The 26,032-nt window shown below is 43.6% G+C and overlaps 1 protein-coding gene across 1 annotated transcript in view; it reads left to right on the forward strand.

The window, feature by feature from the left end:
- The first annotated feature begins 210 nt into the window (after positions 1-210).
- Positions 211-26,032, forward strand: part of zmat4a (zinc finger, matrin-type 4a) — a 74,177-nt gene continuing 48,355 nt past the window's right edge. The window contains exon 1 of the mRNA XM_070903915.1: positions 211-312. Within this exon, the coding sequence (XP_070760016.1) occupies positions 211-312 (102 nt within the window). The remainder of the gene's footprint in view (positions 313-26,032) is intronic.

A 26,032-nucleotide genomic window follows, 5' to 3' on the forward strand; every position in this document is an offset into this window, starting at 1 on the left:
GAATAAAATACATTTGACCTCATTTTATAGGCTGGGGGGGGGTTCAACACAGTACGAGGACATCTCACATCTCACGCTGTCCGAAACATGTTGTCCTGAAATGAGTTGATAAGAGTTGGATTTCCCTATTTTGAACTCTTGAGTGTTCAGATCATTGCTACAAACTGCGTCCAGATCAGTAACTGTGTCTGCGTTTGTCTCTTTCTCCAGATGAAGTCAACAGAAGTGGACCAAGGGCTTTTCACAGACAGCTACTGCAAAGTGTGCAGCGCTCAGCTCATCTCCGAGTCCCAGAGGGTCGCCCATTATGAGGTGAAGACGCCCCCCCCCCCCCCCCCCCCTCCACACACACATTACCTCGCATGACTCTGATACACTGCACTCTTTTGGAGTTAATGAAAGGCTCGGGGGGTCACGCTGTTTTGGCTCTGCCCCCAGAGACAATCGGCTAATCTATACACCTGAGCCCTGCAGCCGACAGACTGTCAATAAACACACAACGCACCTCGGCTTACCTAGTTATTTTGTCATTAAACCTCAGCAGAGAATTACGGTGGAATTGCGGGAATAATAGCAGTAGAAATTGAACTTTGGCTGTAATTTGCTGCTCTGCTCCTACTTTAAGTGGTGTGCATGCATCATTTCTAAAACACCGATATTAAAGGTGCCATGTGTGGCTTTTTAACAGCAATAGCCACATTTCATCATTGCCATATTCCATTTGACTCATCAGTATGATTGCAGTGAACAGGCAAAGCCATCACGGCATTGTGTGGCGCCGTGCTCTCGCATCTCCCACTTTGTGCTGCAAATTAGGAAGTGTGTGAAAACACAGGCCGCAAACGTAGCAGCTAACCCAGCTGTGCGAGCAGCCAAAAGTAACAAAAGCCACGTGAACAGTCATATTCACATGTTGAAAGCCAATGATGTCACATTGGTTGTGTGTGTGTGTGTGTGTGTGTTTTGTGGCCGTTTTTTCCTGATAGTTGTCTGTCCTGGCTCTCAGACCATGAACACTTGAATGCTATCCAGCTGTACCGTCCAATGCTGGGCCGTAATGTGTCCCTTTGTAACCTACAGTAACAGGTCACAGTAATGTGATTACTTTTTTTCAGAAATGAGAAGTGTAAGGGAGAACAATTTTATTATTTTATTTTGTGTGTGTGTGTGAATGAGAATTGTAAAGCACTATACGAACACAGCCCATCGATTACATTACAGTCACTAATCCCAGTAACGCTCCATTACTTGGACATTTTGGGGATAGGCTTATTTGCTGTCTCACCTGGCGTCAAATGAAGGGTTGATATCAGCTTTGTCCCTGACTGGTCTTTGGGTAATGTCGTGGTGACGGGGGCTAGCCTCTACCAAAAGAGAAGAAATGCACTTCCCAGTAACTTCAAAGTGCTCTCGTTTACACGTTGTGTCTTCTTAGCTGCTCACTAGCGCCGTGTGAGCCTGCATCCTGGAGTCAGCTGGTTTTGTTCAGAGATGGAGGTTGTGTGAACACCGCGGATTCCCTGTGAGGACTTCTGGAGTGTTGTTCGCAGTCATCGTGGGCAGAGTCGGGAAATAGCTTCCACCCATCTGCTGGCTGCTTCTTAAAGCAGCAAAGTTTATTAATGTCCTTTGGTTGTTCACTTGATATTTGTAGCTCTGCGTGTGCCAGATTAGCTAGCTGTTAACCTTTTAACAACACTCATCCACTTTATACCCCTCCATGAAGCTCGCAGCACAGGAAGGGCCCGAGTTTACTCTTAAAACAGTGATTCTCTGCAGATTGTGGCGCGTGGGTGCAGTCACTGCCTTAAAGGCTAAAGTCAGGGAACAAAAGTCTGGGTGTGCAGTGAACGCCATGCTTGTTACATGCAGCCTCGCTCTGTGCGATGGACACTGACACACATCTAGGATTTGCATCGGCTGCTTCATTCATGCGTCCCAACCACCGGCTCGCTTGTGAGCTGTCTGGCTACCAGCTGACTCTTAGTGTGCAATCATATTCAGGTGCAGACACCTCACTATTACTCACTGCTACTCTGCTGATAGGCTAATGCCAAAGCCTTTAGCTGCTGCAGGTCCCTCCACCACCCCAGCCTCCTCCTCATGTGCTTAGTTTCTGGTATTTCTGAGTTCGATTTAATGTCCATATATGTGCTTGTGTGTGTGTCCTCATTGCCGAAAGTAATTCCAGGGTGAAAAAAAGTACCAGAACTCTCATGTTTGGTGGGGGTGCAACTTCAAGAAGTTAGTAGTTAAAAATCCAAAGTTATGATAAAGTAATAAAGGAATACAGTAAGAAAAAATAAGAAACAGGAGCGACCGTAACAGGCTGCACTTATGCGCACTTATGCGCACTTATACTGCAGTGTTGTATTTTATATTTTATTTATATGTGTGTATATTCCTATGTTTTAGCTGCTGCACTATTTTATGTCTTGGATTCTAATTAGATTTCAATTCAGATTAGATTCACCTCACATTTTCTTTGTATAATCTGTCAGAGCACAGTTGGAGGGAGTCTGAGATCTAAGAATTCCATTGGCAGCGACTGCTTCACTTCAGTTGTGTACATGACAATAAAAGAACTTGAACTTGACATGCTCCTTCTTGAAGGTGCCATCTGACGTAGCTTGACACACAGAAACCACGCTGGCGACCCTGATCAGCCACCTCAAGGACGATGAGTAAAGCAGCCAGGTGGTTTCCGTCCTCCTGCCCGAGCGCTGTCAGGTGGCGGACCTCTCTCTCTCTCTCTCTCTCTCTCTCTCTCTCTCTCTCTCTCTGCAGATGCTGCCTCTCACTCACTGTCACTTTGAGTTAGAAGGCCGGCGAGTCCGACTGCGGGCCTGCTGCTGTTGGACGTCCGCAGTAACAGGAGTTGAAAGGACTCATATGAACGCTGTGGTCCACTCTGAAGTCGCAGGGCGGCAGGTTGTTGTTCCCTTCGAGACTGGAAGAAAATAGTTGAGACCTTGAGTCAGTTCATCATTTTTATTGATTTTCTATTGTTGCTCCGAATAGAGAGGTTGCTGCTGAGGTGAAATCTCATCAAAGAGACGTAAAGTTTGAATTGTATTTGATGGCGTCACTTTGTTCAAACTTTGCGTTACTTTGTCTTTGAGTCAACTTTTCTTCTGCAACTCTTTAACAAGTCAAGCGCTCTTTCCTGCGGGGCATTGTGCTCACTGTGGGGCTGCGGAGTGCTATTTAAAGTAACCGTGACTGTCCGTGGGTAACAGGAGAACTGCTTTGTTCTTCAGGGCGTTGCAGGAGACAGGAAGAGGCTGTACCAATCCAAATCAAATATTCATTTTGTTATTGTGTGGTGAATGCTGAATACAGCACTTGGCCTGTTGCCTCCTGGAGATGGTGCATATTTGGATTCTCTTTCAGCACAGTTAGGGTCTAATGCGTCGTGACATGTTTGGGTCATGGTAACAACGGCGAGGACAAAAAAACAGATTGGAATAAAGGATGTGCAAGATTTACTTTCCTTCGGACAGACGAGGCCGTTTTGCACTCTAGTTGTTTCACTTTTGTTTGCGTAGATTTGTCTATAATCGTTCCTTTCGTACTGTGTTTTGAAGATTCAGTCCAACAAAATCAGGCTGCTTTGTTGAATATTGAGACTGCGTTATAGCTTGTAACAAATCTTTTTTCAGTGATGACTAGATGCGATGCCTGAGATGAATAATATTCAGTAGTCAGAATTCAAACAGTCGTAATAAAAGGACAGATTGTCCCTGACTTGCATCACAATTTGGAGTCCAGGGATTCAGCACAGCAGTGGAACATCCTCCATCAAAAATATAAACATATTTGTTTGGAATAAATCAAAGCGATGATGAGTAGTAATAGCCACCGTGGCTGAACAGACAAAAACATTCAGAAAGAGACTGTACAGACAGTAAAGTGTGCTTCGAGTGTTTAACAGTGTCTGCAACCAGCTTTCGGAGAGCGTAATTGGAGGGAGCTGCGTGTAATTCTCTGAAACTGACAATCCGATCCACTTTATGTAGCGATCTAGCCTACCGGTGCATTCTGGGGTTGAATCGGGGCTTGTGAAACGCCTTATGAACAGCAGCAGCAGCAGCAGGTGTCAGCGTAGCTTTCAGGTGAGCAGTGTGGCAGCAACGGCACGAGCAGAGCGCCGACGGATTTAGTCCACCGCCATGACGGCGAGGTTTCGTTCCATACATGTTGCAGTAAGAGGTGTATGCGAACTGACTTCCTGAAGTCGCTCGCAGGCTTTGCTTCATTTGTACAATTCGTCGCATCAAGACTGCTAAAACAAAGTTCTTGGAGAGGGATCAGAGGGGGAATGGGATGCAGCTTTTTGAACAGGTATGAACACCTTTGCCTTAAGGAGCATCGTGCGGACCAGTTAGTTTGAAGCACACTTGCGCCTTTAGGACGACAGTAGACGACAGTGCTTCCCTCACTGGGTGATTGACGTGTGATCAGGCTACATCAGCTAGCATGTAGTGACAACAGGGTCTCACAGCACATCACGTGCTGAATGTGAAAAGGTCCACACATTAGGACAGCAAGTACTGTTTTGCTTGTTGAGAAAGAACTGAAACTTAATTTGGTTTCAACGGCTGAAAGTAGGAAATGACTGCAGTATACACAGTGTGAATCTCTATATGTGGATGACTGTAGAAAAGGGGCGGGCATTACTGGAAATAAAAAAAGAACTGAGAGTGAAATCTTCCTTGAGTAAGATAAGGATTAAACTATAGTATTTATTCCGTTGTTTTTTTTAAAGCCACATCCCCCCATCAGTTGAAACATTTTTGAAGGACTGGTCATCTAACGCACACGAATCTCTGATCTCGTCAACGTCCCTTTGAATTTTCATACATTGTTTTTAATCGCATTTTAAACTGCAAAGCCATGGCAGCTCTTGGGTGACAGAGATGTAATTGATCTTTAAACCTCCTTTTCAAACACATCAAAGCCGCGCCCTCAGATCAGAGCCGTCTCTGGTTCACAGTTCAAAGACTTGCGTGGCTCATGTTCATTTATGCGTCCGTCTCTTTGCATGTCTACCGGGTTGGGTGCTCTGCAGCCTCTCTTGACAGGCTGCCCTGCTCCGAGCGCTGCAGGAGAGCCTCTTTTAAATCACTGCCTCTTACTTCACAGGGAAAATAGAATGGGGGAGTGACCCGGGAGTAGTCATTAAGCGAGGTATGGGAGTAGTAATGTATGTGCGCTGCCAGAACTCAACAAATATATTGCAGTTTTTTAAAGGAACTGAATGTACCTGTTTCATTTATTTAAGTCAAAAGCCAGCTTGTGAATTATTCAGGTTGCTACTGTATGTAACATGGATGCTGGGTGTAGCCTAGGTATTGTGTTATGTTTCAGGAGCTGCATCTTTAAAACTCCTTAACTTATTCTAAAAGCAAATGCATCAAAACATTCGATAAAGGTGTCCCGTTTTCAAGGTTTTTTCAAATGAGGTCAAGAAGTAAAGCCTTCCTATGCCCAATTTGGAGGACACTGCTGGTCATCCTTTGCAGCCTCCAGTATTCCCAGAATCCATTGCCTCCTTGGCATCCGTTTTTTATTTTATGTTGGGCCCGGTCAACCTCAAGTGGAATCACATGACCACATTGAATTTACCTGCTGCATCTAGGTGCTCAGTAGGTACATTTCTATCTACATGTTTTTATGTGCATTTTCAATTTGCGCACAAATTTAACAGATGTGCGTTTTTTCGGGTGGCCTGAGGTGGAAAAGTGAGGAAGAAATGACGAAGGCTGACAGAAGCAGATTTCTCGAATGCACCTTGACCTTGCAATGCCTGCTTCTACTTTACTTTACTCAAAGCATTCATGTCCTGCTACAGAAAACCCCAAAAATAAAGAATAAAAAAAAATGTATATATACAGTATATATACTGTCTATCTAGTTGATGGAAATACTATTTCTAATACGAATACTATTACCTTATAAAGTAGTTATGGCAAACTACTTTTAGCAAACAGCGTTCATTTGGAGTTGTTTGAATTTAAGTCCGTTATGGACTCTCACGGACTCCTGAGGGGAATACATGGCTCTTTAGCTGCTGAATGCTTCACTATGTTCACCAGCTAGCTAGCTTTGTCTGTCTATTGTTAGTTTGCCGCAACACCAAAACAATGAGCTGAAAGATGCTAAAGAGCAACTCAGCGGAGTGACATGTTAATTCTTTGTGGGTTTGTCATTATGAGCGACACCATTCACATTACACCGAGTCATTCAATCTGTTGTTAATATAAAAATGCTGATAGGCGTAGCTTTAAAGGGCACCTTCGTTCAGGGTTCTCGCACATCCAAGAAAACCTAGAACAAAGCACAGAATAGACAAAATGTCAAAAGGTTTTTAATGTGCCACACAATTTAGGTCAGTTTATATATGAACTATATGAACCCTTCAGTGGTTGTATTTTTGCCATTGGATTACAGCTCTGTTTAGGTGAAGTGACATGGGATCTGTTAATGTGAATGTGCACGACCTGGAGAGTGAGTGAACTTTATTTCTGAGACTGAAATCAGTTTTTCTTGAAATACACAGTATTAGTACTTCAGCAGCATGCCCTATAAATGCCACAGCAGGCTACCTTTAGCATAGCTCCTTCCATCTACAGTACTGTAGTAACTCACTCCCCACATCCAGTGACAGTGCCTGTCAACTAGTATTTTTCAGCACTGGAGAGTCCTTCTGCAGAATGCCACCGTACTAATATAAACTCATGATTCTCCTCACAAAATGGAGCATAATGATTTTCTGGGGACTTCTTGGGGGGGGGGGGGGGGGGGGGGGTGGGCTGTAATGTTAGCGTTTGAGCTGACTTGTGCTGTTTGTCCACTTCATGTCTCCACTAATTGGCTTCCATTATCTGGGATGCATTGCAAAATGGGTTCGCCCATCAACGCTTTATATGCTGTTTTGTTTGCGCTGCCGAACGCGCGGCAAGCGTCTCGGTTGGTTTGCGAGAGGAGTGGAGGGGGTTTAGGAGTTCAACAGATATTGAGTGTAACCTTACGGTGCAGCATCACATATAATGACTCTCAGCACATTGTTGTCACTGCTACCCTGCTGCGGCTTTTCGATCTGGCGGCAGAATGTTCAGCTGGGTGTACCTCTGGATTACAGCAACACAGACCCCAGGTCATTTAGGTCACGGAGAGAAAGTTTGGAAATTCACACTAACCTTTTAGATATCCAGGAACATTTTGGGGAATATACACATTGGCTTTCAGGTGAAGAGTCAGATGAGGAGATCCACACCACTCTCATGTCTGTCCGTTAAATATGGAGCTACAGCCAACATCCAATATTCATCTGTTCCTTAATGTAGAGAGATTGGTTCAACAGTCACATTAAGGCCACGTGTTGTTATGATAGTTATAATATAATAACAGCTTGGTAGGTGGTGCTGTGGACTGTCAGGTGACGTTTTATCGTTGTCCATGTTTAGAAAAAAGGTCCTTATGATAGAAGTGATGTTATAAATGCCGAGAAAATGAACGTGAGGCTAAACATGTTGACCCAGTAGGAACATTTTTCACTGTCCTCTCAATAGAGTGTGATGCTGCCACGCCTCCCTCTTTCCCTCCCCTGGATGTGAGCCACCGTCTTGCCCGTGTCCCGGCCGTTTTGTTTGCAGTCTCCCCACATCCAGCAGTCCAGTCAGGCTGTTGAATATGTATGGAGCTTTAGCTGTGTGGAGGAAGACCACATCTGCCCTCGAGGATGCCCGCAAGACTGTCTCATCCCCCAGTTTGCCCTGGTTTCCAACACTTGCATGCTGTTTGTGATTATCTTCCCGTCTGGCCGCTGCGTGTCATTCAGGGTGAATGTGCTCAGTGATGTGTGCCCACTGGATTGAATCCAGTGGGCAGCTCAGACATCAAGAGCGAAAACCGTGTTGCTGTCACATGACGGTGGTCGTATTTCATCCTTTCATCTCAAGTGAAGAAACTAAGAGTCATAAATCCACACCGGGGGACTTGCAGTAATGCAGATTGATGTTTCGGTTACATGAACGTTGAAGTCTGAGACCAAGAAGCTTTGGAGAAAGAAAGACAGAGTCGCATCGGCTGAGTTAAATGTTGGTGGGTGGTGCTGAAGACACAGTTCATTGGAGTGCAGGTGGTGGTCAAAGAAGTGATTTTTGAAATAGGTTCAGATGTGAGCATGACATTTCTGATGTTGGAAGGTCAGTAGGCCGACTAACAAGCTATGATACCAGGGCTGCGACTAATGATTATTATCATTATCGATTAATATGCAGATTATTTTCATTGATTAATCTATGAATTGATGAACCTCCAAAAAGTCTCTTCATCTACTCTCATCAATGACAAAGAAAAGCAGCAAATGTTCACATTTAAGAAGCCAGAAGGATACCTTGGTAACCACAGTATTATGCCAATATTACCTGTTAGACCCCGGCGAGAAAGGCCGACTATTTAAACGTCAGACTGAACAGTAGTTCTAATTTCGTCACCTGTCTGTTAGTCTTAATCTTTTGACAAAAATAAATCATTATTTTAGTCACATTTAAATGATTAGATTATTGGTAGTATTTGTCTAAAAGTAAATATAGTCTAGTTTTTGTCTGTGAAACTAATTTTCTGTGAGCACTTAATATAATTTGATGTATTTTCTCACTAAAATGCTGCTAACTGCGTTTAGCAGACGAGCAGCTAAACATCAGATAACATCGGGGCAGCAATATTCCTCTCGCGAACATCTTGAGGAAGATCTAGCTGGTTGACTGCCGACATGAATCCTGCACTCATTCCCTCCGATAGCCTAAACACAAAGTTAGTAAAACGTTAGTCCAACATTACGTCCAAAAGCCCTTGATAATGCTACGTTAACGTTGGCTTTATTGATATTTGTTTTGTTTCCACAAATGTTGTACACAGCCTTTGCACAGATGTATGTCATATATGCCCAGCCATCAGGAAATTGTGCACGGGTGCATATGTTGTTGATTGATGACGCATAGGTCAAAATTATAATTCAAAGTTCTGAAAATATCAAAGCTCCAAATAAAAGTGTTTCGCAAAGTCCCTCTTTGGCATCATGCTGCCATAGTGTCGCGGCTCAGCTCATAAAAGGCTGTTTCAGTCAACCACAGAGATTAGTTTGGCTTCCACAGAAGGTTGAGCTGTTGTACGTAATTAAAACATTCAGGTTTTTTAAATGTTCAAAGCCACCTTGTTATTGTTTATCTGCATATTATCACCTTTCTGTTTTTATCCAGTACAAACTTGCCTCCTAAAGAGAGTGAAAACTGGTTTTTAAACAACAACAGGAATTGCTAATGTCCATCTGATGCTGCGCTTCAGAGGGCTGGATAGCACCTCTGCAAAAGCTTCACAATCCTAAAAACCAAGTGGATTTGCAATGTGAGCCAGTCCACACCCAACGAGCAAGTTGAGATATCCTGTCAGTGACGGACCAACAGATAACTGGGCCCAAAAGCGTGTCACGTTGTAGAAGCATCCTCACATCCGCACAAAGTCGGTGGTTCTCTGCCTGTTGAGTCAAATCTTATATTTTTACATTCATTCCAAGGTGACCTCAGAAGGCCTTCAAGTGAAATGTTTTCCAAACCCTGAGCGGTCACACACCTCCCACCTCTCACGTGGTTCCATCGGCTCACCATCGGCTCATAGCATGTGGGTGTGAGCAGAGCGTGTCAGCTATTGACGAGCTAATCTGCATTTTCCGAACCCCGCTCTGTTTGACCTTTGCTAATATTGACTTTTGGAGGGGGAGAGGATTAGTGCAGCCAGGACTAGTAGTAGTCGCCCTGCGTTTCACATGACATCCATTCTGAACAGGCGCGAAGAGAAAAGACAGGAAAAGAAATCTCCTTTTGAATTTAAAGACGAACCCTTTACATGGCAGCTCATTTGTAAACATACCAACAACCAACACGCACCAGAATATATGTAATTCAGTGCTATGAAATGTCTTTCTGATGAATGTATACTCGCACAGGAAGGGCAAAGTTGCAGCGCCTGCGGTTTCAGTCCCCGCCGCAGACGGCCATCAGTTTAACGCGTTTGTCAGATAAAGAAAGAAACTAATTTCCATGATCCCTTCTTAATTACTTCTCACGCATCATTAGCCCAGCGAGGTCTCCTAATAGTTCCAGCCCGGTCGGTCAGAGCGTTTATAGATGCTCTTGTCTGCGTCGGCAAGAGTGATGTCCGCGCTGCACCCCATCGATCATCTCCTGTCATTTCCACAGGCTTTGGAGTTAATGGGATGGAAATATTAGCCGTTTCTCGCGCCTGACGGAAAAATAATCTACAGTAGTGAAATGAGACTGAATCATCATGGTGCCTGCTGATAATTGAAGAGGCTGCAAAGTGCTGCTCCAATGAGCCTTTAGTGCGGAGCCCATAATCAACAGTAAAGCTACTTTGCCTCCATATAAAAAAGTCTCTTCTCATTAAAGGGGGGGTGGAGGGGTGGGGTTGGGTTCGTGGGGGGGGGCAAACGTGACCTCCTCCGGAATCTTGTCTCCATGCCATGTGCTAATAACACACGCAGGAAGAAGGTAATTAAAATGCTTGCAAACATGTTGGCACAAAGGAAGAAGTGGCCCAAAGCTTCTCGTGTAAGCAAAAAGTGCACCGCTGAGATGCCGAGCCCTTTTTATTTAGTTCACTCTAATGCAGCGGCGTTTACACAGTTTAATTATGAGTCCGTCTCACCGGGAAACAGCGGCGCGAAGGAGGGGTTATTAATGGAAATAGTCCTGAGAGATCAGTTGTTAGTTGGCCCTCTGAAAAGCGACGCCGTCGAGTGGGGGGGGGTAGGTGAAACAGTCTTTTCGGCTCTTGAAAGATGATAAAATGAGTTCGAAACAGCTCCGAATCTTCCTGACAGGGAGGCGATTAGCCGATGGAGTGTGTCGAATGAAACGAGCGTGAGATGCAGATTCCACTCGTGCTCAGATCGAATTCTTTCACAGTTCCGGGCATGACTCGGCTCATAATCCCCGGCGGGATTTTAATTTCAATATGACACCCCCCTCTTCCTCACCACGTGTTCCCAGCCCTACGAGGCACGAATTCAAAGCAACGGGCTGCATTTTCAACCTTGCGAGCCCCTACTTCGGTGGCGTGGTGGATTTGTTTTGTCGCATGCTATGATCAGTTTTCGAGGATGTGGCGCGCCGTAAACATTTAGCAAGAAAATTGTTGTCGTTACCATATTTTACAGGCTGTGTTCGAGCTGTTTTGGAGATTTGTTTTTTAGATTTTGTTTATTGAAACTTAATTAAGAACACAGTGGCATACATGGTGGTGGTGGGTGTGGAAAATACAATCATAAAAGAGAAAATAATATAGAGTAGCAGCTAATATTAATACATTAATCTATTAGGATCTACTGCACTTCGCATATTATCATGCAGCAGCATGAATTTACATTTAAGGAGACCTTAAAATAAGTTATTTGAGAAAATGTGTTTGCATTATTGCTGTCTGTTGACTTTATGTTTTAAAAGGCTGCATTAGTCACATGAGAGTGCACAGCAGTGCCACCACTGTAAATACCACTACGTACACACGCTGAGAGCTCCCCGTGATAATCCTGCTTACATGACAGCTTTTGATGAACCGGGGGAGACCGGGGATTGGAGATTTGCTTCAAGTAAAAACAGTTGCTCCGTCACACAAAATCTCACCGTATAAACTTGAAACTGCTCATAAGTGTGCAGGAAAAGCTCAGGAGGTCAATTACCTTGAGATCCCGTCGTGTGGGAAGATGTAAATAATGAAGGAACCCGCTGTGAGATCTGTGCATAAGATTATTGAATTATGAAATCACCTTTTCTTTTTTTTTTTTGCTTTCTCACCAGTTGTTTGATGTGTCGTACAGTGATCCGACTGGTCCAGGATGTGTTAGCTCTGAGCAGGGACAGGGGGGGTGGGGGGTTAGCCTCTGCATTAAGAGGAGAAACGGGCTTCCCGGTAAATTCAAAGTTGTCTTATTTACATGTTGAGCGTTCTTAGCCGGCTCGCTAATGTAAGCCACTGGTAAGGCTACATTCAGAACTCGCATGGTGTTTGTGTGTGGGTGTGTGAACCCCCACGGCTAAGCTCGCCGTCTCCAAACTGTTAGGACGACTGCTTCTTAAACCTCTAAATGTCTCTTTTTAAAAATTTCTACATGTGTCGTGACGTGTTTGTGGGAGGCTGTGGGGTTGTTAAACTAATTACTTTTTCTATTATAGTTAGCGAAGTAATGTATGAAACACAGTCACAGTGGGGTGTGACAGATCTAGGTCAAAAGGTCAGATAAATAGAAGTAGCACAATAGTTTATGTAACAGAGTAGAAGGACTGACTGACTCTGGAGTATACAGCAAGTGAAGTGAAGTTACTGAAGTGACTGTCCACCTCTCAAACAGCATTAAGTGAGAAGATCGTAATCAGTATTAGATTTTATGGGCCCTGATCCGGTTATCTTGGAGGTTTGTGATAGGACGGGTTTTTGTCACACAGTGCAGAAGAAGAAAGCAGCCTCTTTGTGTCGCGGTCTGCTCACACACTGTTTTCATCAGTCCAACTTTCATGAGAAATCATCTTGAAATCCACTGATGGAAAGAAGAACAAAAGCCCTCCGAGCTCCGGGGAATAGGAATGAGATATAATGTTAGGGGCTGTCAAAGAGAAAATCAGTGGAGTGAAAAGTCCTCAGGCGTAGCAGGGAGACGCTTGGGCTCGAATCGCCCACAGAATCATAAAATGTTCACTCTTCGCATGTGATTCTGACGGCGCATTGTTTCCTTGAAATACCTGAACCGGTTTGATGGACAGACAAGCAGACTGTTTCCGTTCTGTTTCGGCAGCTCTGCAGGTGACATCGTCAGCGATGTAAAAGTGCAACTGAGGCGACGCAATCATCCGCATGATGTCATTCCTCTGGAAGCCAGTGAAATAGCTGCACTTGTGCTTTCTAATATGGGATGTTGCATAAAGCCGACGGGCCTGTTCTCTTTGATCTCAGAGGGTTTTGTTCGCGGTCGATGCATGTTTTTAGTGGGAGTTTGAGAAACTGTCTGCATGGCCCACTTTCCTGACAGCGCTCTGCCAGCCGTCTCAGGGTTTGCTCCCCGCATTATCTTCTGATCTCAGCTCAGCAGTCCCTCTGCCTGCTGCCAGGGGGGTTTTGCCTTGTGCGCTTAAAGCCCAATCAGCCTCCAGTGTGCTGCCTTAGCCAGGAAAGGGTTAAACTACCACGAATCCAGCTAGTAATCATCTGAGGTTTCAGATTTGCAGCGAGGTGGCTGTTTATTCATGTCAGACTGTCAACCGTGAGGAATTAAGTTAGTTCCTGTCCCAAGTTGAACTCCTGCTCTGATCGCAGTTGCTTGTGGTGGTACGAGTCAGCTGACGTGAGGTTTATTTCCAGCAGCAGAGAGGTTGGCAGGTTTTTCTTTTTTTTTGGGACATTTTTGGCATAAGGGCTCTCCCACAGTCCCAAACCACACACACCACATCTCTTTTAGAAGTGTCGTCTGCACAAAACTAACGGGAAATAAAATAAAAGAGCACTGCCAGGCATTACAACATTATGTCAAAGTCTTCCTATAAACTAAATCAAAAACAAGGACAAGTACATTTGCAAATAAGTCTTGAAGTCATGAAAAGAAGCAATCGATCTGAGGGTACGGCCTCTCCCAGTGCTGCTGGTAAGAAGAGTGCAGCCTGTGCTGATGGACATGTCTGTTCCTACACCCAGCCACTTCCATTGGCCCTGCATAACAAGTCATTCAGTCCAGTGTCTTTTCTACAAATCCTATGTTTTCTAAAGCAGCCTGTGAAAGTATTTTGAATTTAACTGCAGCAAAAACCCCACAAGGTGTTTCCTTCTGCTTCGTCCGTTCTGTGAGGCTCTTTCCCATCCAGAGGGATGAAAAGAGAAAAGAAGATCTAAAGATTCCAGCTCTCTCTGGATGGACCTCTGGCTCCCTGCAGGTTAAGACAAACTGCTTCACCAATGTTCACCGCAAGTTAAGGACGGATGACTCAGCTGCAAACCAGCCGCGCCCTTCATGAGTTTACCAGTCATTTCCCCAGTTTACATGATTACACGTGAATGCGCCATTCGCAACTCAACATTAATTCTCCCATATGCAGTTGATGTGGCTAACGTGCTAGCAAACCACTGCCGATTAACACATCCAGCAGAGTTGGGTTTGTGTCCATCTGATGAATTTGATGAAAGTCCAATATTCACTCCTGAGGAAAAGCTGGCTATTTAGCACCTAAAAGCTCTGCTATGTTCACCAGCTTTATGTCTACATTGGAACGTTATAGCTGACAACAAACTAGAGGCGGGATGAAAGCACATTTCCTGTTTCCTCTATAGATTGTATAAAGGAAATAAAACATTCTTCAATTCAAATGATGAATTTCAAGAGTATGGCGTACTTGTACGTGTACATGTATCCATACTATATCTCTATATATACGACTAGTGTTACTCAGTGTTGGCATGGCTTCACGAATGTGTGCTGACAGGTTCAGTGGTCATCCATTAAGTGACAGTGGAGCTGCATGGCGTCAGATTAATACCTCTCTGAGACCGTCGGAGGGGGTCTCTCTGATAATCACATCGGGAAAGTACGAAACAGTAGGGAGGGCGTCTCGCTGTGCTGCGGCTCCAGCTACTGAACCGAGTATCTTGGCTTTTTTCCCAAGGCTTAAAAATAACAGTTTTCCTTATCTGCACCCGTCATTCATGTCACAAGTCAAATCAGATGTCTGTGGTTCTGTTTTTTTTTTGTTTTTTTTTTACTAATTCTTGGCATTTTGTCATCTTGTGCAGATGGCAGATATAACTGAAGGCCATTAAACAGGGGGCCATAGACAAATTGAATGGCACTGAACACGCATAACAGTAATGACGCCAAGAGGAATTTCAAAGGTGCTTATGAAAGCTAAAAGACACACAGAAATAGCAACAAAGCTGCAGCATGAGCACATCTTGATGTGCAAAGAAATGCAACAGTGCGTGCTCTGATGGCACTATGACAGAAATAATGTGGCAGTGCACGTGTGTGATTACATATGTGCAAGTTTGGCTTGGATTGAAATATTACTCCAATCAGACTGTCCACAAAATGACACAATTTTGGATGAAATTTCCATTCTCTCATCATCATCATCATCATCATCATCATTACCATTATAAGGTCGTGTGATCAAAACCTAAATCGTGCATATGCATCGGCCAAAGTATTCCACATACAGCATGCACACCTTTCCCTGCTGCAGAATAGAAAAGCAATAAAAAGAAATATAATCTAATGTCCTTTACATTTTATAACAAGAGATGTATAAAATGAAGTTTTCAGGGTTAGAAAATACACCACAGGAGACCATCAAAACAGCATTAGGTGTCTTTACCGAGGCTACTTCTAAGCTGACGCTTTCTGTCTCGTTCGCTGCCCGGCCACGCATGCCGAGACACCGCTTCATGCTTCCAAAGAGGTCTACGATATCACAGGTCAATGTCGATAGCACCTGCTGTGAGGGTGCTGCAAATGTGTACATCACAGCACGGCAAGCCACGGCACAGCCAAAGCCAGCCATACTGATGCTGTGGAGAAGAAGAGTGGATTTTTGAATGTCTCAGGGGGCTTCAGGTCCCAGATACTATGAAATATGGCATATAGTGGGTGAGTCCAGCTCCTGTTGTGGTGATGGTTCGCATTTCACTTGATACTATAAAAGGAGATGCTCTTCTCTGATGGAGCCACACTTTTTTTTTTTAAATTATGCTGATTTCCAGAATTAAAACTTGTTTATTTGAAGCTCAGTTTGATAATACATCTTTTGGTCCACTAGTGAAAATGTCAAGTCAAACAAATTTAGTTTCAGTGAAGTCAGTTAGCTGCACTAGCTTTTTGTGACCATCTCCATGTGATCGTACTTAATGAACTCTTTAAATGGATTGGCTCCTTCCGTACATCTCCAGGCTTATTACTCCGTGTACCCGTCACATCCCCCATGTTCTCTTGATGCTGGTCATTTAACCGTTCCTAGATTCCCTTCTTCAGAATAAACTCCCGCTGCAAATTCAGGGGGCACGCTCTGTTGAGATTTCAAATCTAGCCTTCAAACCCATCTTTTTCTCTATACTATGGCCCCTCCTAGTTGGCAACCCACCGGCCGGGCCAACATTTAACTGATTTCTACATTCTTTCATTCTGTTGCTGCTATATGAACTTTTTACATGTGAGGCATCACAGTTGTATTATATTTTAACCTGTAAAGCGTTAAAAGTGTTGCTGAAATAGAAAATGAATGTATTGACTGCTGACAACAGTTGGGTAAATGTAATTGGGGGCAAGCCGCGGACCGTTGTTGCATTTCATTTCCCTTCTCTCCCTGTCTTCCCATGCCTAAAAGATAATTAACAAGACTCAGAGTCTACAGCCACGCCAGCAGCTCTGTGATGCTGTACATGAGCTCAACACTCACATCAGCATGCTAACATGCTTAAAATGACAATGCTAGCATGTTGATGTTTGGCAGGTGCATGTTAGCATAGAAAACATTTGCTTATTAGCACTAAACACAAAGTAGAGCTGAGGCTGATGGGATGGAAAGTCAGGATATTAAAGTTATTATAATTCATCCTCTGGGGACCATGAATGTGTGAACCAAATTTAACAGCAAACCATCCAGTAAATGTCGAGAGATTTCATTAAAGTACCAAAAAATCATGTGCCAATCCATTTAGTAGATGAGGTACTTGATAGGCTGCGTGAAAACTCTGACCGGCTGGTGGCCCTAGAGGAAAAATCAGGAGTTCACCAAAGTCAGTAGGATTCATCCTCTGGGGACCATGAATGTCTGTACAAAATTATATAGCAATCCATGTAGCAGTTGCTGAGACATTTCAGTCTGGACCAAAGCGGTGGACCGACTAAACGACAGACCAACATTGTCATCCACATCCAAAAAACCCTGTAATGGACTTCAATGGTGGCAAATGAAACGGCGGGTAAACGTCAAGCTAATGATGAGGCAAACTACCACCAATATGAAATATAGAACATACATCTAGAAAAAGAAACGAAGTATTTATTTCAAGGACTTAAGAACCTAAAAATATGGGTAAATGAATGTAGTGCATGTAGTAGGTTGAGCTTGTGTGAGTGCTCACTCGAGACCTGGTCTGTAACGACTGGTTTCTTCACAGCTGTATTCGGAAGCGACCAATTATTGGAAATCAATCATGGGCTACTGATGCCTTTCACCAGGTGAATATGCTGTGGGCTGGTGGTGTTGGGCAATAGTTGAGCCATCCTCTATATTTTGCTGCTTTGTTTTGAAAAGCTTTAACAGAACTTTGCTGCGTTTGGTGCCGGAAGCGTCAAATCCTTTGAGGTCCTTCTGAGTAAACACAGTGTAATCCCCACACAAAACCCCACATGAGCCTGCTGTTTTAATGTAAACGAGTGATGATTCATGAGATAATGCCTGTTTGAGTGCGGACTGCGGTGCTTTTCCCATGGTGCCATGCAGTGGAGAGCTTTGCTATAGACTGGAGGGGGTACAATAACAGCAGTAGTAGGAACAACACAGAGCCCTGGGCTGACTAGTAAGCACAGGAACCCTCGGCCTAAATCATTGAGGGACAGCTAAGTAAGACAGCTCAGCCCGGGTCCTGAGCGTCTCGGAGCTTACCTGACCTCTGTCACAACTGTTTTTGTCTGACTTTCTATAATTAGAGGGCTCGCTGAGGCTGCCAGCACACAGCCACCGGTCTATTCCAAGTCACAAAACACTCAGCGCCGTGTTTGGGTAAAAGGCTCCAAAAATGACCGGGGCGGTAGCGAGGTGCTTCCGAGTTATATAACAGGTGTCAACATGAGGCCGTTGGAGTGCTGTGAGTGGAGATGGTACTAATAACGGCGTTGGGCTCGTGCTTCAAGGCACAGGACAGAAAATAGAAATACCAAACTTGTTTGCAAAACCGGCAAGTTATCAGGTCTTTTGAAGGACCAGACCAGTGGTTTGGATGTTTACGCCGAATAACTACTGTCTTCTACCTTGTTTTCATAAAACACGTGAAAAGATGGGAGAATGTTTGACTTGTTTCCAATACAAATCAACTTGTTTCAGACATTTTAAGAGTCTGGTTTTCTGATTTTCAGATCAGACTACGGGATATCAGCCTGACCTCTGGTGCGACAACTGTTCATTTTATGTGTAAAGCAACCAATCTAGCTTCTGGTTAACCCTAGTTTAAGGGTTTTAAACACCTCATCGTTCTGGTTGGCATTTTAACCATGGGGAAATGACTCTAGTCCAGTCTGTAATAGCTGAGCAGGACTAGCCAAAAGGGGAATACCAGTACTTTTACATTACAACAGCCGATTTGATGAGCTCTCATCCTTCTGATGGCTTTAACTTTTTCCATCATCTTATTGGTTCCCAAACAGGCCTATATGTTGGTATTCACGTGTTTCCATCGTCACCTATCTATCAGATTAGCAAAAACGTTTTCAACTTCCTCCATTTTCACGGTTACATTTCACATTGAGCTGATAAAATGCAATAGAAGGAAAAGGCTCAGGGATCCAGTTTAAAATACAACGACTGCTCCCGAGGGAATTTAAAGAAAGGGAGGACCAGTGAGTTTGCTGAAACAGTAGGCAATTGTAGCTGCAGTTATTACTGGGGTGGGGTTGAGACATAAATGCAGTCCAAATCTGCCTTTATGCAACATGTTCTGTGTCATTTACCCATAGCAGAGGATACTCTTTATGCATAGCTCTAAACATCTGGAAGTGAAACAGGAATGAGGTTCCGTTTCATGTCAGCGAAGAATGAACCTCTGACCAAATGAATCCCACGTGTCACCATCTGCATACACACAGTACGCATGATGCCCGCTCAGACACTCACCCTCTTCATACCAAGTGGGAAGGCAGAAGGCAGATTGGCCAGGGTCCAACATGTAGTCTGTCTCTCGGCCAAGTCACCAATCTGACACAGTGATCATCTCGAAAGACAAAAACATTGTGGAGTCTGAGCCGGGCATTATTCTGTCTCGTTTTAATGTATTGACCCAGGCTTATAGAACATCCTGAAACAATGGAAGCCCCACTGCGATCAAGTACAATTGTGACACCCACACAAGCAGAATCTTTCTTTTTTCCTATAAAAGGAGTCTTAAAAACTAAATATGAGCAAAAATGGCTTTTGCATTTCATCTAGCTTTATTTTAGGTTGTTTTGTTTAACAAATTGGCATTTACATCATAACTACCTTGTGGTCTTTAGATTTGAAAGTTTGACCCTTAACAACGGCAAGTTGTCTCGTTTGCATGCAGCCTATCAGCAGTTTAGTTTCGGCTTGACATGTCGCTCAGAGGCTGATTGATATTTTTGCAGTGCTGACGTATCCACAGACAAACATTATGAAAGCATGGTGCAGCCAAACTGCAGCGGTTTGGCTTTACATGGTAGAGCTGCACAGCAGTGGCCAGCAGTACCACAAATGGGTTTTTATTTGGGGGAGATAATACACACAGGGAAGAGTATGCTGCCATCATATTCATTATAGTGAATAATTATGAGCATAAATGTATCCTTAATGGGCCGTTTCTCAACTAACTGACTGTATTGCTGGCTGGGCCCTCTGATGGGGACCATCAGCTGTTCTGCACAAGGGCTATGATCGGATAAGAAATGCTGCAAGCTGGGCTGATAACACCACCCTTTCACTGGGGATGTGCCCTGGATTTGATGCTATATCCCATCCACAGCCCCCCCCCCCCCACGTCTCCAGATAGATTTACTATTTGTATTATTATGGTGATTTGTCATTTTTTTGATGCCTGAAGGTCAGCTTTGACTTTCAACTTAAAGGTCCCGTATTGTAGAAAGTGATATTTCCATGTCTTGCTTGATTATAGAGCAGGTCTGGGTGCTGTATAAATACTGTGAAAGTATCAAAACGCTCAGTCCACGGAGAAATGAAACACAGCCCGTATTCAGACACTGTGCCTTTAAACGAGCCGGCAGAACTTCCGTAAGGTTGTGATGTCACAACTCTACAGTCACCGCACTCAGCCACGGTTGTTCAGTTTGTCTAAGACGGCGTGTTTCAGACAGAAGGTGAACTGAGGGCCTGCATGAAGGGCCAGTAGTTAAATAAGGACTTTATTGAACTGTGAATCATCTAGTGGAGTCCCAGAATAAAAATATAGAGCTGAAATGAGCATGATATGGGACCTTTTAATTTAACATGACTTTATAACACTCAATAATCCATTTATGTAGCATCACAAAAAGTTGATCGGTTCCAGAACAAGAATACGAGGCTCCAGCAATGCTTCTTTGTATTAAAAAGGGACATTTCAGCAGCAGAACCATTTAAAACATCGTATGGTGCTTCCAATAGCACATAATGACAGTATTTGGAACTTCAATTGTATCGAGTACTTTTCTCAGGGAGAGTCGTTATTGTCATTAGATAGTGCTGCCCTGCCTCACATTCATACAGATGAATATATTCACAGCACGGAGCTGCCCAGTGCAGCTACAGCCTGCTGCTGGCAGCTACTCCACAGCTACAATGGAGCAGTGTGGGGTTAAGTTCTTTGCTCAAGAGCACCTGGCTGGCAGCTGTTTAGATGGAGTGTGTGTGCTCTCATCGACTCTCTACTACAGTACTGCCTCCCCCACGTATTATTTATATCACTGAAGATCAGTTTTTATACACGAGCAGTTTTTATTATGCTATATCCAACTAGAAACAAGGCCAGTTTCTTGTTGGCTGCGGTGTTTCAGTCTAGTTTGGGGTGTCCCTTGTACTCTGCAACACTCACTCTGGCCCTGGGGAGGGGGACATCTGAGCCCACACAGGCACTGATCAGCTCACTGATGTGATGGTAATGCAGTATGGATTTTTCGTCCGCCCTGATTATGTCACTTAGCTTCCCTGTCATGCAAACACGTCCCATCGTGGGTCTGTTCCAATCTAGTTTTGTTACATTCCCAGTTGGCTGGAACATGCCTGTACATCTGTAAATCTGCACTCTACACAGATTTATACTAATAACCTACAGGCTCCCATCAGTTGACTGTGTCCATTAGTCGGCGTCTCACGTGGGCACGTGTCCTCTCACTGGTGAGTTGTTTTCCCTCAGTCACTTAGCTTCCTGGGTTCTTTGTAATGTTTTGCATCTTTTGACCCATTTTACTCCAAATACACACCTTTACAAACCTCCGGGCCACTTTCCAAACACACTGCCCTGTCTATCAATGCATCGTTCCTCTCCTCCAGTCCATTAGGCTCCATTCATTTTACTTGGCTTGAAAATCAACTTGCAGACACTTGAAACTTGCTTGGATTTCATACATACAGTACAATAGCTGATCCAACACTATGAAGTAGAGCTGCAATGATTAGTCAATTAATAGATTTTCTTTTGACAATCAAATAAGCATTTCTGTCATTTTTCTAAGCAAAAATCCTGGTTCAAGCTTCTTCAATGTGAGGATTTGCAGGAAGCAGCAATATTTCAATACAAAAAAGCTACTGTATGTCCTTTTTATGATATCCATGTTTGCTGTCTGCATATCCACCATATTTAATACAACCTGCCTGGGTCTTTCTGCCTGTCTTGTAATCAGCAGTCGGCTAATTTCCATCACATCTAACTCAAGCTTACCTCACACGCACAAGCGACTCCTTGCACGTACACAGAGCCCCGGTTCTCCGCTTGTTTTTAGCAGTTTTGAAAGATGCATGCGATAGTACAAGTTTAACATTTGGTGAAATGCAGTGGGAGGAGGGAACAGGGGACCCGCTGGCATGTACGAGAGCTAAGATAGAAACTCCCACATGAATGACATCAGCGTTCCAAATACACTCTTTCATCAATTTTTCAGATGAACCAGTTATGGAACAAACTAGTCAGAAACTTGTTTTCCTTCATTTTCCACAAGAATAGAGACCAGACCACACAGCTGTCTCTTGTCACTAGGTTATGGAATAGTAATAGGGTTGTTTCCTACTTTCCATTGGCTACAGTGAGACACGGCATGCAGACAGAAGCAGGCTTTAATCAGGTTTCAATTTTTCCATTGGAAGAATTTATGGCAGCATTGGAAGATTTAAAGTAACAGCTACCTTTCACCAAAAGTCACCAGCTGATTAGAAACAAGAACAGTAAAATAACATATAGACTAACCAGAAAGATTAAAACTCCTAAAAAAAAGCAATTAAGATCTGCAGGAGAGACAAGGACGACTACAAGCATGTTTCCCAAGTCAAGAGCACCTTTATCTTGAGGTTCCTCCGTGTTTACACAAGGATAGAGTCAATACTGGTGCACCGGGGGCAAAGCGACAGGTGACGAGACCGTTCCTCCATCTTTTATCTCAGACAGTTGCTAAAGCACCTCTTAAAATCCTGAAGAGAAAGTAGGCAGAATGTGTGTGTGTGTGTGTGTGTGTGTGTGTGTAAACCCACATATGAGATTGGTTGAGTCCTCATGCCAGTTTGTGGGGGGGGGGGGGGGGGAACCACTTGGCTTAATCAGGGTTGAAATATAGATTCATGGGATTTTCTGCCATTTTGGATCAGGCTAATGGAGCCTGGATCAGGTTTAAAAGGGTACTCCTGCACTTTAATGTAGCTCTTCCATTAAAAGCAAAAGACTGAGACAGAAGAATAGTTTGAATTTAGATATCCTGAGTTTTAGTCCCCAGTATGGGTCAAGCTCTAAAACCTGCTGCATCCTACATTTACCATAATGCAACTCGAAGCCCTTGTCTTACAAACTCCACCCACCACCCGTTTGTCAAGCGGGCTTCCTGTTAAAAAAAAACTGTTGTCTTCAAACCCAAGCCGAGATAACCCCTGATGACATCATTTTGACATCATCAGAGGTTATTTTCAGACTTGACAAATGTCCAGAGTACATTATGCAACTGTTGTCACAGGCCGATTAGTACTCCCCTTGACAAATAAAGTGATCTCAATGGAGTTTCCCTTTAAAGACAAATACTTCTTGAATAGTTTGACCACCTTCTGAAGTTGAGGTGAACCAAATTACCCCACAAACCTGGAACTTTAATCTTTACTGCTGGCAAAATGTCTGACCTTCTGATCAGAGGAGTGAAAAGGTACAAAGGTTACATCCATATAACTCCCAGGGCTTAACGTGCAAGCCTTACCAATATTACTATAATAACAGAATTCAATACAATAATAGAAATACAAATGGAAATTAAGTAAAATTTACTTTATTAGTTCAATATTTATTTCAACCAACACATTTTCTTCTTAGAAAAGAACAGAATTGCTATGAATCCTGTTCAACAGAAGAGGGATTTTATAGTAACATAAAACGCTGCTGTGTTGAATAAACCGAAGACTTCTTGGTAACAACACATTACTTACAGTGCAAAAGTTTCTTTTGTCAGAATTTCAATAAAGTTAAAAATGCTAACAAGAAGGTCCAGTGGTGTCAGAAGGAATACTTATGTTCCCAATATTGGAAACTCAAGCAAGCAGCGCAAAAGCTGAATTTATGGTTCAACAACCCGTGTAAACATCTAACAAGGGCATTAGGGTAACTTTCGCTACAAACAGTTGTCGACTGTAAAACAGTGCGATTTAAAATTCTATGATGCTAACGGGGATGAAGAGTGTCTTCAGTGAAGCAGTTGGCACTTCAGGACTCCTCTGGTGGGCCTCCTCACTCCTCATCCCAGCTCATCCCACGAAAAACTAGCATTGCATTGTAACGTCCTTCAATGATGGTGGACCCGACGTCCCGGACATCAAAGTGAGGAGCAATCAAAATAAGGGGGCCGGCATGTATCCTATGACTGCTCACTGCCGTTCTTCTTCTCCACCTTCTGCTTCCTTTTCCTCGTCTTCTGAACAAGGTGGAGAACATATCACTTAAGGAATAGTTGGACATTTTGTGTAATAGGGTTTATCCCTTTCTTGCCCAAGAATTAGATGAAAGACCAATACTATACTCATATCTGATATATGAATATCGGTAAATCTACAGCCAGCAGCCGGTCAACTAGGCTTATCCTTAAGACTGGAAACAGGGGGAAACGGCTGTCCTGGCTCTGTCCAAAGGTGAATAAATCTGCCCACCAGCACCTCTAAAGCTCACTAACCTGTTATATCCCTTTTTAATTCATCTGTACAAAAAAAAAAGTGTAAAAAAGAAAATGTTTTATGTGCCTGATTATTTCTTGTCTGGGAGCAAGGAATCTGGCAGATGACCCGCTGTACAACCACAGCCTGTCATTATCATTTATTAATTAAACAAACATGTTGGTTAATGAGCTTCAGAGGTGCTGCTAGAGTCAGGCTAGCTGTTTCTTCTGTCTCCAGTGTTGGGAAAGAAAGTTCGTCTCTGAAAGACGTAGCAGGCTGAGTACCAGACTCTGCGTTCTGGATTGCCTTGACTCCGCAGAACCAATTGTAATTGCATATGCAGCTGATCTCACTTGGTAATGAGAAAGTTATGCAAATAAATGAATAAAATATATGTATATGTATGTTAAAGTAATTAGCAAATATGCAAATAGAGATGTTACCTCAGTGAGTGAAAAAGGCACTTTAGGGTGACATAACAAATAATGCGCCTGGAAACCAGAAGTGCAATTGATTGCAGGTAAAAAAAAAAAAAGCACTAATATGATTTCAGGGGTGAATCAAAGCCCAGCCTGCTGGAAATGGTGCCTCCATGGTAGCTATTGGCAACAACCTCACAGGAAATGAATGTTAAACTCTGGTTGATTGTCTTGCTCCTGTGCTCCATGAATGGCAAACGCAGTTCTCCATATCATTATCCCTTATCAAAGGAGATCTAAAAGGCGTATTTTTAGCAAAGGAACAAACAGTTTGAACAGTTCAAAGCCGATTCTGCCTTTGTTTAAAGGAGTGCGGTTACTTATTTTATTCTGGCTATTAAATGGTAAGTTGGGGAGGAAATTTGAATTTCAAATGCACAAATTTTCCTCCTTCTTCTCTCTTCACACTGAGTTTGAAACATCTCTGCTCCTGCAGTGAGCATTTTATATTCAAAGGGTAATACAATATGAGTAGAACCACTTCACATTCCCAAAATACACAAGTAACAAGACTGGTGTTTTAAAGGCAGAATATGCTTTGATCCTCCTCATTTGAGCTAAAAGTGTCATAATCATTTTTTCATATTTTCTGCAAATACTTGCAGGAGAATTTTTATTTTTATTTTAAAGGGAGTTCAGACCTGAACCAGTTTTAATGAGAAGTGTACGGAGTCCTTCATTCTTTTCAAGCTGGATCGTTTTTTTCCCCCAAAGAAGCGGCAGAGCTCAGGTTGCCGTATCTCTGCCAGGAAAGCAGACAGACGAGACAAATAGATTCCTGCAGGCTCACTCTAACCCCCCCGAACAGGCGGGATGAGTTCGTCTGTCATGCCCTTGTGAAGAGAAGCCGGTGGCTGTCCTTCTGCCTGACGTAGTAATGCACCGGGCACCTGTCCACGCCGCTACATGGCTCACTAGACTAGCTATCTTGTAACTATAAACTCTCCCTCGTCTGTGGCTTCCCCTGACGACGCAATGACAATATCAGGGAAGAGCGTTTTGAGTCGCTTCTCTTGAAATCCGACGCCTTTCCCCGTGAAGCAGAATCTTTTTCAGATAAACTAATCTGTCCTTCCAAATCCAGTCTTTCCCCCGTCGTGTCTGTGCTATCAGATCCTGGGGGATCGATGGGCTGCTGGTAAGAAGACTCCTGCTTCACCCTCAGTGAACCGAACGCTAATTATCAATTCAATCCAGTGTCGGGGAGGGGCAGCGTGCACTTCATTTGACAGCCTTCTCCTAATTTAATGGGACCTCTACCTGGCACAAGCCGGATCTTTGAAACAGGAGTGTGTGTTGGAAAGTGCCTCAAATGAGCTCCATCACAGATTAATAAGACACAACCCATGAATCCAACCTGGTTCAATAGCTCTT

The sequence above is a fragment of the Enoplosus armatus genome, chromosome 4, assembly GCF_043641665.1.
Source record: "Enoplosus armatus isolate fEnoArm2 chromosome 4, fEnoArm2.hap1, whole genome shotgun sequence".
Taxonomy (NCBI): Eukaryota; Metazoa; Chordata; class Actinopteri; order Centrarchiformes; family Enoplosidae; genus Enoplosus; species Enoplosus armatus.